This window comes from Aquarana catesbeiana, linkage group LG05 (assembly GCF_042186555.1).
Source record: "Aquarana catesbeiana isolate 2022-GZ linkage group LG05, ASM4218655v1, whole genome shotgun sequence".
Lineage (NCBI taxonomy): Eukaryota > Metazoa > Chordata > Amphibia > Anura > Ranidae > Aquarana > Aquarana catesbeiana.
The window spans coordinates 454,703,534-454,719,699 of record NC_133328.1 but is presented as its reverse complement, the minus strand read 5'-3'; the positions used below and the strand labels follow the sequence as shown (position 1 = coordinate 454,719,699).

General features: G+C 47.2%; 1 protein-coding gene across 8 annotated transcripts in view; it reads right to left on the bottom strand.

Annotated features, from left to right (window-relative positions):
• Nucleotides 1-14,386, bottom strand: part of MPPE1 (metallophosphoesterase 1) — a 137,096-nt gene extending 122,710 nt beyond the window's left edge. For all 8 annotated transcript variants that reach the window (XR_012244502.1, XR_012244503.1, XR_012244504.1 and 5 more), the window contains exons 1-2: nucleotides 14,236-14,386; nucleotides 11,465-11,823 (exon numbers count right to left, since the gene is read on the bottom strand). Coding sequence is in view for 5 of the 8 variants with exons in the window: in XM_073631321.1 (XP_073487422.1) it covers nucleotides 11,465-11,730 (266 nt within the window). In the remaining 3 variants the exon portion in view is untranslated. The remainder of the gene's footprint in view (nucleotides 1-11,464; nucleotides 11,824-14,235) is intronic.
• Nucleotides 14,387-16,166: the final 1,780 nt, after the last annotated feature.

Sequence of the window (16,166 nt, the reverse complement as noted above, 5' to 3'; positions counted from 1 at the left end):
GGACAGGGAACTTTACAAGTGGCCAATCAGAGCTTATCAGCTGTGTGTGAGAAGGAGGGGGCTGGCTGTTTAGTGGAGGAAATTACTTTCTGTTTCTTTTCTGCTTCCTGTAAAGTTGCCTCAGTATGAACAGTGATCAGACTTGGAGGCAGGGCCGTCTTTACTATTGATTGGGCCCTGGGCAAAAAAAATTCTTGGGCCCCCCCCCCCATGCAAATTGTCTCTCCACCCCAATATTCTAAAAAACAAAACACACACGTAAACTTATGTATTGTATTGTAACTGTACTGTCTGCCCTCATGTTGTAAAGCGCTGCACAAACTGTTGACACCATATAAATCCTGTATAATAATAATAATAATGATGGGGGGGAAGAGATAGAGAAGTCCAGGATTATGGGTGGGGGGGGGGGAGATACGGGAGTCCAGGATGATTGGGGGGGAGAGATGGGGGAGTTCAAGATGATGGCAGGAAGGGGGAGATAGGAGTCCAGGATGACACACGGGGATTGGGGGTGTGTACTTTGAGGTGTTTGTATCATGCAGGGCACAGAAAAAAATCAGCACAAGGGGCAGTACTTGCATATCCTCCTCCCTCCCGCAAAGTTACCATCTATTGGTCACCTCTGCACATCACTTTGCTTACCTCTGCTCCCTCATCCACAGCTCATCTCTGTACCCCCCTCCACCCACAGCTCACCTCTGTATTCCACGTTCACGTCTGTACCCCTCCATCCACAGCTCACTTCTGTATTCCCTGTCTACCTCTTTCTCCCCCCCCCCATACACAGCTCACCTCTGTACCCCTCTATCCATAGCTCACTTCTGTATCCCCCATCCACCTCTGTACCCCCCCATGTTCACCTCTATATCTTTCCATCCACCTTTGTACCCCCCATCCAACTCTGTGTTCACCTCTGTACCTCCCCATGTCCACCTCTGTACCCCCCATCCATGTTCACCTCTATATCTTTCTGTCCACCTCTGTACCCCCCATGTCCACCTTTGTACCCCCCATCCACCTCTGTAGTACCCCTCATCCACAGCTCACTTCTGTATCCCCATCCACCTCTTTATCCCCCCATCCATGTTCATCTCTATATCCTTCCGTCCACTTCTGTACCCCCCCATCCCCCTCTGTACATCCCCATGTCCACCTTTGTACCCCCGTCCACCTCTGGGTTCATCTCTGTAACCCCCCTCCACCTCTGTACCCCCCATGTCCACCTTTGTACGCCTCATCCACCTGTGTTCTCTACTCTGTACCCCCCTCCACAGCTCACTTCTGTATCCCCATCCACCTCTGCATCCCCCATCCACGTTCATCTCTATACCCTTCTGTCCACCTCTGTACCCCCCCTCCCGTCCACCTCTGTACATCCCCATGTCCACCTTTGTACTCCCGTCCACCTCTGGGTTCATCTCTGATTCCCCCCCTTGGCCATCCTCTGTACCCCCCCATGTCCATCTTTGTACCCCCGTCCACCTATGTTCACCTCTGTACCCCCTCATGTCCACCTCTGTGCCCCCTCACCACCTCTGTTCCCCCGTCCACCTGTGTTCACCTCTGTACCCCCCATGTCCACCTTTGTACCCCTTCCACCTCTGTACCCCCCATGTTCATCTCTGTACCCCCCCCAAGTCCACCTCTGTACCCCCCATGTCCATCTCTGTACCCCTTCCACCTCTGTACCCCCCCTGTCCATCTCTGTACCTCTTCCATCTCTGTACCCCCCCATGTCCACCTCTGTACCCCTTCCACCTCTGTACGCCCCATGTCCATCTCTGTACCCCTTCCACCTCTGTACCCCCCCCCCGTCCACCTCTGTACATCCCCATGTCCACCTTTGTACTCTCTTCCACCTCTGGGTTCATCTCTGTATCCCCCCCATGTCCACCTCTGTACCCCCCCATGTCCATCTTTGTACCCCCGTCCACCTATGTTCACCTCTGTACCCCCTCATGTCCACCTCTGTACCCCCTCACCACCTCTGTTCACCTCTGTACCCCCCATGTCCACCTTTGTACCCCTTCCACCTCTGTACCCCCCATGTTCATCTCTGTACCCCCCCATGTCCACCTCTGTACCCCTTCCACCTCTGTACCCCCCATGTCCATCTCTGTACCCCTTCCACCTCTGTACCCCCCATGTCCATCTCTGTACCCCTTCCACCTCTGTACCCCCCATGTCCATCTCTGTACCCCTTCCATCTCTGTACCCCCCCATGTCCACCTCTGTACCCCTTCCACCTCTGTACCCCCCATGTCCACCTCTGTACCCCCCATGTCCATCTATGTACCCCCCATGTCCACCTCTGTACCCCTTCCACCTCTGTACCCCCCATGTCCACCTCTGTACCCCCCATGTCCATCTATGTACCCCCCATGTCTACCTCTGTACCCCCCATGTCCACCCCTCACTTCTGTACCCCCCCCCCCCATGTCCACCTCTGTGCCAGCAATTCTCTGCAGTCTGCACATATGGATCCCCTGCCCCTTCTCTCCACGTTGTTCTTTCTTACCTGGTCACACGGCGGTGCAACACAGTCTCCGCCTATCAGACCCAGCACACAGCCAGAAAACTTCACTCGGCTGTGTGCTACACAGGTCTGCCAGGCGGGGGTGGGGGCGGGAGGAACACAGAGTGCCGCTCTCGCTCTGTCATTGACTCTGGTGCTCAGCTCCTGACAGAGGGAGAAGCGGGACGAGCGGGCTCAAACACATCAAGCCCGCAGCTGTCCCGCTCTCCTGTATAATTAATGTAGCCGCTTGGGAGAGCAGGGGGGGGATCGGCTCCCCCCGCTACTCCGCAAAAACTGCGGGCAGCGCAGGGCTTAAGTGGCAGCTGCTTTGGGCCCCACAGCAATGACAGGGCCCAGGGCAACTGCCCCTTTTGCCCTGCGTTAAAGACGGCCCTGCTTGGAGGCAACTTCCATTGAAATCAATGGGTACAAGTTGCCTTCAAGTCGGATTGAAGTAGTACAGGAACCTTTTCTGAAGTCGGAGCGACTGCAGTAGTGTGCATTAAGACAGATCCATTCACTTACATTGATTTTTTCGTGTAGCGCGACTTGAGGCGACTAGGGGCGAATTTGGATCCGACTTCAAGTCGCCCCAAGTTGCCCCTGTGTGAATGGGCTCTAAATGTTACTGGCAGGGAAGGGGTTAGCACTAGGGGGCGATCAAGGGGTTACCTACGTTCACTAAATGTGTTTCTAACTGTGGGGGGAGTGTGGCTGACTAGAGGAGGAGACAGATCGTTGTTCCTACTTAGTAAAAACAAACAGTTTCCTCTCCCTTGACAGAACCTGGGGATTTGTGCTTTTACACACTCAGATCCCAGTTCTCGCTCTGTCACGAGCAATCGCTGATGCCTGGCGGTCAGCTGATGCCCTGCTACAGCGTCTTAAAGAGACGACGTACATCTCGCGCAGCAGTGCCAACCTGCCGCAGAATAACTGCGGCGGCTGGTCGGGAAGGGGTCAATTTTTTTTTCATAAACGACCTGGAGGATGGATAAACAGCTCAATCCCTTTATTTGCGAAGGATACCAAGCTAAGCAGGGCGATAACTTCTCCGCAGGATGCGGAGACCTTGCAAGAAGATCTGAACAAATTAATGGGCAACTACATGGCAAATGGGGTTTAATGTAGAAAAATGTAAAATAATGCATTTGGTGGTAAAAATATGAATGCAATCGACTCACTAGGGGGTGAACCTCTGGGGAAATCTAGGATGGAAAATGACCTGGAGGTCCTAGTAGATGACAGGCTCAGCAATGGCAATCTCCCACTCTACAAGACTCTGGACCAGCTGACCTGGAGTATGCTGTCCTGTTCTGGGCACCAGTCCTCAGGAAGGATGTGCTGGAACTGGAGAGAGTCCAGGGAAGGGCAACAAAACTAATAAAGGGTCTGGAGGATATTAGTTATGAGGAAAGGTTACGAGCACTGAACTTATTCTCTCTGGAGAGGAGAGGCTTGAGAGGGAATATGATTTCAATGTACAAATACCATACTGGTGACCCCACAATTAGGGATAAAACTTTTCCATGAACGGGAATTTAATAAGACACACAAACATTCACTAAAACTAGAAGAAAAGCGGTTTAACCTTAAACAGCGTAGAGGGTTCTTTACTGTAAGAGTGGTTAGGATGTGGAATTCTCTTCCACAGGTGGTGGTTTCAGCAGGGAGCATCGATAATTTCAAAAAGCACCTGAACGACAACATACAGGGATATACAATGTAATACTGACATATAATCACACACACAAGTCCAACCTGTGTCTTTTTTCAACCTCGCCTTCTATGTAACTATATCCAATAAAAAACAAATAAATAAAATTGAAAAAAAAAACAAAACAAATTTTTTCATTAGTTTAGGCCAATATGTATTCGGCTACATATTTTTGGTTAAAAAATCACAATAAGCATATATTGATTGGTTTGAGCAAAAGCTTTAGCATCTACAGACTAGGGGATTTTTTTTTTTCCACTAGTAATGGGGGCAAGCAGCGTTTTTTAGCGGGACTGCGACATTGCAGTGGACAAATTGTACACCTAGCTGACATATTTGAAATGTTATGGGGACCTGTGACACTAATACAGTGATCAGTGCTATATAATATGCACAAACTGTACTAATGACACTGACAGGAAAGGGGTTAACATCAGGGGCGATCAAAGGCTTAAAGCGGAGTTCACCAATTTTTTTTTTTTTTTAAAGTCAGCAGCTACAAATACTGCAGCTGCTGACTTTTAAAATATGGACACTTACCTGTCCAGGGCGCCCGCGATGTCAGTGTTTTCAAACTGTGGGGGGAATGTAGTGACTGTAGGAACACAGAGATCCCTGTTTCTGCTCGGCAGAAACACAAGATCTCCATCTTCCTCCCTCACAGAACAGCAGTCTGCCTTGTGTACATAGACAGATCGCCGTTCTGCCTCTATTGTGAAAGATCTGTGTGAAGTGGCTCACTGGCAGCACGCACGCCCCAGACCCACTGCATAAAATCACTTACCTATATGTGATTTCACGCAGGAGGGCCGCCCTGCCGCAGTATATCTGCGTGGGGCAGTCCTTAAGTGGTTAAAGTGATTGCCCTCCTTTCCCCTTGGCGAGTGCCCCCTTAGCAAGCTGCTGGATCAAGATTGGGTTCAAGTAAGTATGAGGGGGGGTGAGGGGGGGGGGTGAGGGAGGAGCTCCACACAGAAGGCTTTTGTTTTTTTTACCTGAGGATTAACAACTTGGACAGGCATGGGAGGCCCACTTGACTTCAACAACACCTTCAGGGACATGTTCCTATATAGTCTATATACAGCCTTCTTGACACTCCTCCTGCACTTCACTTGCTTGCACAGTCTCCAGCTAGATCACTGTTAGTGAATCTGACAAATTCTCAGTCAGATTTAAGCAATGGCCCTTTGCAGGTAGTAACTCAAAGTCCCTTGTTGTGTAGCAGAATACAGTGATCAGCTTGTACATTTTCTCCTATGGCTACTGGTCCAACCCACCTAGCCGCAGCTGCCTCCCTCACCAGCCTTCCTCTACCAGGCTAATTGTCCTCTACAGCCCACCCGGGTGACTCTTCAGATCTCCCAGGGAAGGGTTAAAAACTTAAGCACACCGCTGTCCTCGGTTTGCAGTCGCTATTGCGCTAAAAATAGCGCCTGCAAACCGACCCGAAACAGCCGCTGCTGTGTCTCCAGTGTGAAAGCCCGAGGGCTTTCACACTGGATCGGTGCGCTAGCAGAACGGGAAAAAAAAATTCCTGCTAGCAGCATCTTCAGAGCGGTGAAGGAGCGGTGTATACACCGCTCCTTCCCATTGAAATCAATGGGGCAGCGTGGCTATACCGCTGGCAAAGCGCCTCTGCAGAGGCACTTTGCGGTGGTTTTTAAGCCTTTCTCGGCCGCTAGCCGAATACTGCCGCTAAAACGACGGTAAAGCGGCGTTAATAATAGCAGCGCTTTACCGCCGACGCACCTCCCGCCCCAGTGTGAAAGGGGCCTAATGCAGAAAAAAACTTTTACTTTTATAATCACTTTAAGTAAAACATATATATTTTTCGGTCCACAGTATCTGGGTCTGTAAGTCTGTAGCCCACTATGCCTTGAGAAAGTATAGGTTTTCCACATGAGTCAGGTCAGTAGTTTTTTTTTTTAAACTAAAATAGCCCTTCCTTACTTTTTACCTTTTATAAACAGTTAATTACTGCAAGTGTTCTGCGTTCCTTCTTTAAAGTGTATTTTCACTTTTGCAGCCAAATACTTTATATTTGTTACAGGTTCCCATTCACAAAGCATAAAATAAACAAAATACTTCAAAATTACTGCTTACCTTTTTAAATGCTCTTTTCTGAAAACTCTAGGACTGGAAAATTCTACTTGGCTTTCCTTTCTCTTTAATGTTTATGGGGGGCTGAGGGTTAACCATCAAACATGACTGTACTGTGCTGGTAGCCTTCATTATCAGTTGTAAAGTAGATTGGAACACTACCTGCCCTAATTAAAGGCTAACGATGCTGATCTTCTTTATTGTATGTTAATTAAGGGAAACTCAGCGTTTCCCCAGTCTATGTGGGAACACACTCACTGTCACTCATCTGAAATTGTTCAGAATAGCTTGCAAGTCTGTCGAGACCTAATCCAAACAAACATTCAAAAGAAAAGACCCAGTGTTTTTTTTTTTTTTTTTTTAAATTATGATGTGTGAATGGCAACACAAACATTTATTTTGTTTTCTAAACTCTGAATATAAAATTTGTAAACTACGAGCACTTGCGAACAGCAGGAATTTGTATTTAAATGTAACAAGACTGAGTGGAATTTACTAAGACTAGAGAAGGCAGAATCTAGAGCAGCTGTGCATGGCAACTAGTTGTGAATGGCTTTTACTATTAAGGCTCGGTTCACACTGGGGCGACTTGGGATCCGACTTGTACGCCCTCAAGTCGCCCCAAGTCGCTCCAGAAATAGTTTCAATGGGAGTTAACGCTAGCGTCTTAATAGACACTACTGAAGTCGCTCCGACTTCAGAGCGTACTCCCTGTATTACTTTGATCCGACTTTGATCCGACTTCAGCCTATTGACTATCATTGAAGTCGGATCAAAGTCGGATCGCCGTCTCGCATGATCCGACTTCGGCATGCGACTTGTGCTCCGCGCCAAATTTTAAATATAAATCCGGCATGGGTTCCCCCTCCAAGGGTATACCAGGCCCTTGGGTCTGGTATGGACCTTGAGGAGAACCCCCTACGCCGAAAAAACGGCGTGGGGGGTCCCCCCCCCAATCCATACCAGACCCTTATCCGAGCACGCAGCCCGGCCGGACAGGAATGGGGGTGGGGACGAGCGAGCGCCCCCCCCCTCCTGAACCGTACCAGGCCGCATGCCCTCAACATGGGGGGTTTGGTGCCTTGGGGGAGGGGGGCGCGCTGTGGCCCCCCCCACCCCAAAGCACCTTGTCCCCATGTTGATGAGGACAAGGGCCTCTTCCCGACAACCCTGGCCGTTGGTTGTCGGGGTCTGCGGGCGGGAGGCTTATCGGAATCTGGGATCCCCCTTTAATAAGGGGGCCCCCAGATCCCGGCCCCCCACCCTATGTGAATAGGTATGGGGTACATGGTACCCCTACCCATTCACCTAGGGAAAAAAGCGTTAATAAAAAACACAGTACACAGGTATTTAAAATAATTTATTAGGCAGCTCCGGGATCTTCTTCCGACTTCGGGGGTCTCTCCGGCGTCTTCTCCCGGGGTCCGCATCTTCTGCCGGCTCCACCGCTATCTTCTGGCGCTCTTTTGCCAGCGGTGGTCCGGACCTCTGGATCATCTTCTTCCCTCTTCTCTTCCAGAGATGTTGACACGACGCTCTCCCCAGCCAGAATGGTTTCTGTGCGCTCTGCAAGGGACTTATATAGGCGGTGACCCCGCCCCCTTATGCCGTCACAGTCCCTGGGCATGCTGGGTCTGTGACGTTTTAGGAGGCGTGGTCACCGGGTGATGACCACGCCCCCTTATGACGGCACAGCCCCAGCATGCCCTGGGACAGTGACCTCATAAGGGGGCGGGGTCACCGCCTATATAAGTCCGTTGCGGAGCGTTCAGAGACCATTCCAGCTGGAGAGAGCGTCGTGTCAACATCTCTGGAAGAAAAGAAGAAGGCAGAAGTCCGGACCACCGCTAGCAATTGAGCTGCAGAAGATAGCGGAGGAGCCGGCAGAAGATGCGGACACCGGGAGGAGACGGCGGAGAGACCCCCGAAGTCGGAAGAGGACCCCCGAAGTCGGAAGAAGATCCCGGAGCTGCCTAATAAATTATTTTAAAAACCTGTGTACTGTTTGTTTTATTGACGCTTTTTTTCCCTAGGTGAATGGGTAGGGGTACCATGTACCCCATACTCATTCACATAGGGTGGGGGGCCGGGATCTGGGGGCCCCCTTATTAAAGGGGGCTCCCAGATTCCGATAAGCCCCCCGCCCGCAGACCCCGACAACCAACGGCCAGGGTTGTCGGGAAGAGGCCCTTGTCCTCATCAACATGGGGACAAGGTGCTTTGGGGGGGGGCGCACACTGCGCCCCCCATGCCCCAAAGCACCCCCCATGTTGAGGGCATGCGGCCTGGTACGGTGGGGGGGGCCGCCAGCGAAGTCGCCCGTCATGGAGGCGAATTGAAGTCGCCTCGTAATTTGCCGAAGTCGTGCCAAAGTCGCGCTGAAGCCGCGTTGAAGTCGCGGTACAAAGTCGCGTTAAAGTCGTGTTGCCCATGTGTGAACCGACCCTAAAGCTAAACTGAACAAGCCAAGGCTAGAAGCTGATTGTTAGCTATGCACAGCTGCTACAGTTTTAGTAACCCGTCCCCTTGGCCGTGTGCCACCTGCAGCAATCAAATGTTGGCTTTCATTCTGTAGCCTAAACTAGGATTAACAAATAGTGAGACAGAAGACACAATTTTTCCAACAATAAATCAGCTCCAATGCTGCTAGATAAATCATGGGTTTCTAAGGCTTTTTGGATAAGCCAATAACGAAGATCAGTGGTCTTCTTGTGAAATAACACTTGCTGGTGTTAGTAAAGGCAATAAATTAATACAACTAAAATACATGTTTATTCTTTCTTTCCTTCCAAAGCATATATAATTCTATTCCCCATTTTCTAATCCAGACACTATTTACTTTTCTCTACTACAGTCAAAGCAATATTCTGGGCTTGGTAAAGGAGCAGAGGCTTACTAGAATCTCCATTCTCTCTCCTCCAGTCAGCAAGTACCATCTGCTACGTTTACAGGCACTTTGCATTTCAAGAAGACCTCATTGAATATCAGTAATGCCCTTTCCTCTACCAGTCTGATTTTTGATGCACTGATGATTCAAGAAAGCTAGAAAAAACGCAGTTATAATAAATAAAAAATAAATAAATGATTTAACGCTTAACTAGATTTTAGAGCTGCACGATTCTGGATAAAATGAGAATCATATTTTTTTTTTTGCTTAGAATAAAGATCACGATTTTTGCAGCGTGACATCATCTTTCACATTATACAAAAAAATTGGGCTAACTTCACTGCTTGTTTATTTTTTTTAATTAATCGAAGCGTATTTCTACAGGGTCTCTGCTAAAAAAAAAAAAAAAATTAATAAAATGATATATATTCCAGACAGGCTGGTTGATTATTTAATAGTATGCAGATGTATTTGCTCTATATATATTGTACCATGTAGGTCATCATTTATAGGCACCATGTTTTGAAGAAGGGCGTGATCTGTATTAGCCCAAAACTGTTACAATGATGGCCTATATATTTTGGAGGTTTTGATTATATTTTTCAATAAAACATTTTTGTGCAGCAATCCCTTGTTTTCGTTTCATATATATATATATATATATATATATATATATATATATATATATATATATATATATATATATATATATATATATATATATTTTTTTTTTTTTTTTTTTTGGGGGGGTTCTAAGTAATTTTCTAGCAAAAAATGCTGATTTTAAATTGTAAGCAACAAGCGTCAAAAAACGTTTGGTCTTTAAGTGGTTAAACTGACCTTATTTACAGACCGAAGTTCTTCCCTTTGATCCAAAAAGAACTAAAAGATACTTTGTATCTCTTCTCTAGCTCTCAGTGCTGAGGGATTTGTTGTTGTTTTTTTGACAGCTCGGCTCTACACTGTTTACATAGAATTGCGGAAATGACTCATTAGCATCGTGGGGGGGGGGCAAATAAAGATTGTGATTTTTTAACGATTAATCATGCAGCTCTACTAGATTTAGAGATCTTTTATATCTGCACATACTCACACAAGTGCAGTGGATTTTATTCAGATCTATTGTATTTATATCAGCCTCCACAAGCAAATAGCTTTCACTGGCATTTAACTGTTCATCATGTTTATTTAACCACTTCCCATCTGGGCCAATTTAGGCACTTCGCTCCTACATATAAAAATCATTTTTTTCTAGAAAATTACTCCTAACCCCCAAACATTATATATGTTTTTTTAGCAGAGACCCTATGGAATAAAATGGCAGTCGTTGCAACTTTTTATGTCTCACTGTATTTGCGCAGCAATTTTTCAAACGCATTTTTTTTTTGGAAAAAAACAGTTTCACAAATTTAAAAAAAAAACAAAAAAACAAAACAGTAAAGTTAGTTCAATTTTTTTGTACAATGTGAAAGATGATGTTACGCCGAGTAAATAGAGAGGAGGTTTTTGGCTAGAATTGTTGCTTTTGCTCTAACGCGCGTGGCGATACCTCACATGTGTGATTTGAACGGCGCTTACATATGATATGTGTTTGCTTCTGTGCGCGAGCACTTTAGAAAATGTTATATATATATTTATATATTTTTTACACTTTCTCTTTAAAAAATTAGTTTTGATCACTTTTATTCCTATTACAAGGAATGTAAACATCCCTTTTAATAGGAATAGTGCGCAACAGGTCCTCTTTATGGAGAGATGTGGGGTCAATAAGACCCCACATCTCTCAGTCAGGCTGCAAGGCTGAGATAAAAAAAATAAAAATAACAAACTCTCTCGGCCTTTCCAGCCACGTCCTCAGCTTTGTTCACTTCTGCCAGCCCAGACGTGACGTGACGTGATAAGGTCGCGCCTGGGCCTCTGAGGGTCCAAAAGATGACAGGGGACCATCTGGTCACCAGAAATCTCTAAGGTAAACTTACAGCAGTGAGCGATTCTTTCTCCAGCTCACTGATCACAGGGGTGAGCCAGGAGATGCACCAGAGGGAGGCGGAAACCTCTCCTCCCGCCGCCTGTATGAACGATCAAGTGGCTGAACTGGAGCTATGATTGTTCTTATGGTGCACAGAATCGCTGGCTGAAAAAGATGATATCTGGATGATCATTCAGATATCCCCACTCAAAGTCCAGGACGGGAAGTGGTTAATGTTACTCAGTCTACCTTTGCCCTGGATGCTCTTACCTTCTTAGTTTGTCAAACCAGTGACCCTGTATTTCACCCAAAAGATGAGTGTCAGATAAAAACATTGCCTTCAGGGGTGTTGAGCTGTGTGCACTAGGAGCATTCTTCAGGTCTGGCCAGGCACACCAAAATATAACAAAATAGTAAAGCAAAAACTCACAGAAAAAAAATACTAGAAAAATTATTGTCAGAAATTTCAGCAGGATGACACTACTGTTAAGGAGGGAACTCTTTCCTGTATCAAACCAACTTTTCGATATGGCCATGTGTGCAAAGGTCAGGTAGCTGAGCGATCAGTGCAACATCCATTAGCATGACTCTGCTTTTCCAAAGGCTGGATCAAAATGCTTGCATCTTGCCTGCAAGAAGAAACAAAATAACATGCATGGCTATAAGCAGAAATTCCATAAACCATGTTTTTTTGTTTTTACAGAAAGTGTACTTAGTTTTACATATTTTATATAAAACGTTAAACTTTACAAATGAAATGTGAAAAAGTCCCATGCTGCAGAAATAAAAAAAGAATCTGCCTTGTGCATGTGGATTGGATGGTATTTTGACTGCTCTGCTGAATGTTTGAAGATTTGAGCCAATGTTCTCCTACAAGTGCAATCAGCCACTGCACAGAATGCAGACCTTGATACAAAGTACTTTTTCCCACAAATTTAGAAAGTGGCTGTAAGAGTCGGTTCACACTGAGGCAGCACGACTTGCAGCGCAACTGCCTCGGGCGACTTGCAAAACGACTTCTATATAGAAGTCAATGCAAGTCGCCTCAAGTCACCCCCAAAGTCGTACAGGAACCTTTTTCTAAGTCGGAGCGACTTGCGTCGCTCCTATTAGAACGGGTCCATTGTACAGAACGGGACGCGACTTGTAGCCACCTGACAAGTCGTCCCAGTGTGAACCGGCTCTAAGAGTTTCATTACTTTGTCATTTTTTTCTTTTATTTCAAAGTCACTGTTGTAAATAACATTTTAGAGGAATTACAATGAACCTGTGCTTTGTCCATTCAGGGCAAAGGAGCGGGTTTGCTGTAATCCTCCTAAACCAGCACATGCTTTGCCTTTTGCTCCAGTCACTCCATTTTGGTCCAGAACAGAAGGAAACAACACGTACCTCGTAGTTCGGAGGTGCACGTGACAGTGCTGGGTCAACCAGGGCTGTCACTCAGGGAATCCATAGCTTTGCTATGCAGAATGAAGGTTTTTTACCTTCATGCATAAAATGTGAGAAGGGCCCTTTAACTGTTTTTGGAATTGTGTTTCCTGTAGAGGGAGGAGCCGACCATCTCATGTAGCTGTCCTGGAAGACACTTTGGAAAATACTTAATTTCTTACTAAAAAAAGTATACAAAATAAAGTACATTTTTTAAAGTTTGTCTACATTTGCCCATCAATGAGAAACATAGGTGTATTGGTTAGCAAAACTCATTCCTGTTGCAGTGAAGCTTTCAGTGTGCTGAAATAACTGTTCTACCAGGTGGAACGAATGTACACATAGCTTAACTCCACGGCTCCTTCACCACTCCAAAGATGCTGCTATGTTAGCCAATGTATCCATGTACACCACAAGTGTCAAACACAAGGCCCGCCGAGCCTTGTCATATGGTCCGCAGTGGCCTTTGGCCGCCACCTCCTGCTCTTCCTCCCGTCACTTGTAAACACAGGAACGTCTGTGTTTACAGTGACAGCTATGGTCTCTGCGAGTCCCGGCTCCTGTTACTGCGCATGCGCTGGTTTCAGGCTATACAAGCTGTGCACAGAGATACTGCAGCCGAACAGGCAGCTTACAAAATCAACTTCTTACAGGCCGAGCGGTCGGCTGGACTTGCAAGCACAGGCTGGAATGGAGGACACACAGGCTGGATGAACCACTTGAATGCCAAAAGTTGAGTGCTTATCCCCGGGGATTTCACAGGGGGTGGTGGTCTGGTAGTGGGGGGGCAGTAGTTGGGTGGGTGGTGGTCTGGTAGTGGGGCAGGCTGGGCATTAGTTGGGGGGGTCTGTCAGTGGTGAGTGGCAGGGTAGTAGTTAGGGGGTGGGGGATCTGGTAGTGGGGGGGCAGTAGTTGGGTGGGTGGTGGTCTGGTAGTGGGGCAGGCTGGGCATTAGTTGGGGGGGGGGGTCTGTCAGTGGGGGGGGTCTGTCAGTGGTGATTGGCAGGGTAGTAGTTAGGGGGTGGGGGATCTGGTAGTGGGGGGGCAGTAGTTGGGTGAGTGGTGGTCTGCTAGTGGGGCAGGCTGGGCATTAGTTGGGGGGGATGATTTGTCAGTGGGGGGGGTCTGTCAGTGGTGAGTGGCAGGGTAGTAGTTAGGGGGTGGGGGATCTGGTAGTGGAGGGGCGTTAGTTGGTGGGGTGAGCTGATCCCTGCATGTAGCTCACCCATGGATCCTGCACTCTGTCCATAGCACAACCCTGACACACACAGTTACCCAGACAGGCACACACTCACTCCAGTAAACCATGATACACTCTACAACCCTGACACACACATTAACCCTGACAGACAAACACACTACAGTAAGCCATGATACACACTACAACCTTGACACTAACACACCAACCATGACACCCACACTACACAGTAACCCTGACACACACACACACTGCTACCCTGACACACACCAACAACCGCCCCCTGCATTCCCTCTGTCTGCACATGCCGGACATTTGTATGTATTACTGAGAGCGGACACCCCCCTCCCCGGAATGGTACAGGTGAAGCCTCGCTCCGCCCCTATCCCATATACACATAGACTATGAGATTTACCTGAGCGGGGTGAGGACGGAGCAGGCCGGGGATGAAGAGCCGACACTCTGCCTCCGCTCAGCATCAGACAACACAGCCAACCTCCTCCTGTGATTGGCGCTCTCTTAGCTTGGGCGGGGTTTGTGGACAATCTGATTGCCTGAGGGGAGTTCGCTGAATAGATGTAAACCAGTCTGGTCACATTCTCCGTCATTGTGTACTAGAGCCGTCTTCCTGTACGCCCCTCTCCAATAAAGGCCCCTGTACTCACTAATAGTGGAATGTTGCGATCTGCTAGTTTGTATTCACACGGTTTAACCCTTTCACATTCATTTATTACAAAGCTTCACTTATACAGTATTTCACAAAACTGAGTACACCCCTCACATTTTTGTAAATATTTTATTCTATCTTTTCATGTGACAACACTGAAGAAATGACACTTTTCTACAATGTAAAGTAGGGAGTGTACAGCTTGTATAACAGTGTAAATTTACTGTCCTCTCAAAATAACTCAACACGTAGCGGAAGTAAAGCCTCTGTAAAAAAAAAAAAAAAGCATACTAGCTCATTATGAATTACCTGAGATTGAAGCCCCCGCATCGGCCCTCGTTCGCCTCCTCCGACGCCGCCATCTTTCCGGGAGTGACTTCCAGGTATCGCGGCTCCAGCACTGTGACTGGCCAAAGCCGCCATAACATCACTCCTGCACATGCGCGCTGGTGCCACCACTAAAACGGCATGATCGCTGTTAGAAATTGCACGCTCAGTGCACCTGCGCCCGATGTCTACGTTGGTGCCACTATTTCTGCAAATATCTCCTTTTAGGTTTGGGAGATATTTCTTGCACCTCCAGGTAAGCCTTAATCTAGGCTTACCTGTAGGTTAAAGTGATTGTAATGGGTTTACAACCACTTTAATGTCTTAACCGCTAAAGTCTTCTCGAAAAATGAAGCCTTGAAGAAAAATAAAGTTAAAAAAATTGACTTTGTTGTTGTGTGTTGCAACTGAGGTGATTTCCCCTCACTTCCTATCCCTGGAAAAGGAAGTATGGGAACATCCTTCCAAGAGGGACAGAGGGAACAATAAAAACCGGACAGAAGCTTGAGCACTTTGGAGTCTATCCAAAGCTAAAAAAAAAAAGTTTTAGCTAGAACTGGGCATTAGCTTATAACAAAGTAACATTGCATAGCATACTAGCTCATTATGAATTACTTACCTGAGATCGAAGCCCACGCAGCGGTCCTCATTTACCGCTCCAGCAGCCAACAATGCTCCAGGGGGTTACTTCCGGGTATCGCGGCTCCGGCGTTGTGATTGACCAGAGCCGCGATGATGTCACTCCCTCGCATGCCCACGGGAGCCGCCGGTAACGGCACAGTCTAACTGTAGCAACGGCACGTACGTGCCGTTGCTTCAGTTTGCTTAAGTGTGCATGTGCCAATGACATTGGCACATGCAAATACAGGGATATCTCCTAAACGGTGCAGGTTTAGGAGATATCCAGTGTAGCTACAGGTAAGCCTAATTATGGGCTTGCCTGTAGTAAAAAGTGGATGTAAAGGGTTTACAGCCACTTTAAGGGTGGAAATAACAATGTCACACGAATAGCAAGCATAACCAATAAAAGAGCACAGTCATGGGATAAAAAGGTTCATTCATCACAACAGTCTGTGGGTTTGTCTTCTTGCTCAGCACTATTCTCAGGAATTGTTCTCAATGTACAAAACAGCGTGGGCTAAGAATGTGATACAAAATGTTTGAGCAACACAGCCACATTAACCTCTTCATGCTGGCGCCTCCCAGTCCTTTTAAGAGGTTTAGGTTGCCGGGAGGTGGGGCGGGGCTTAAGTTCACGTGAACGTCCTGATTGTCTTTCACATGATCCAAAAACTCCCGATCGCAAGTAGCAATTGGGAGCTTTTGGTTAGGCGCCAGTAACTGTGCCTGGA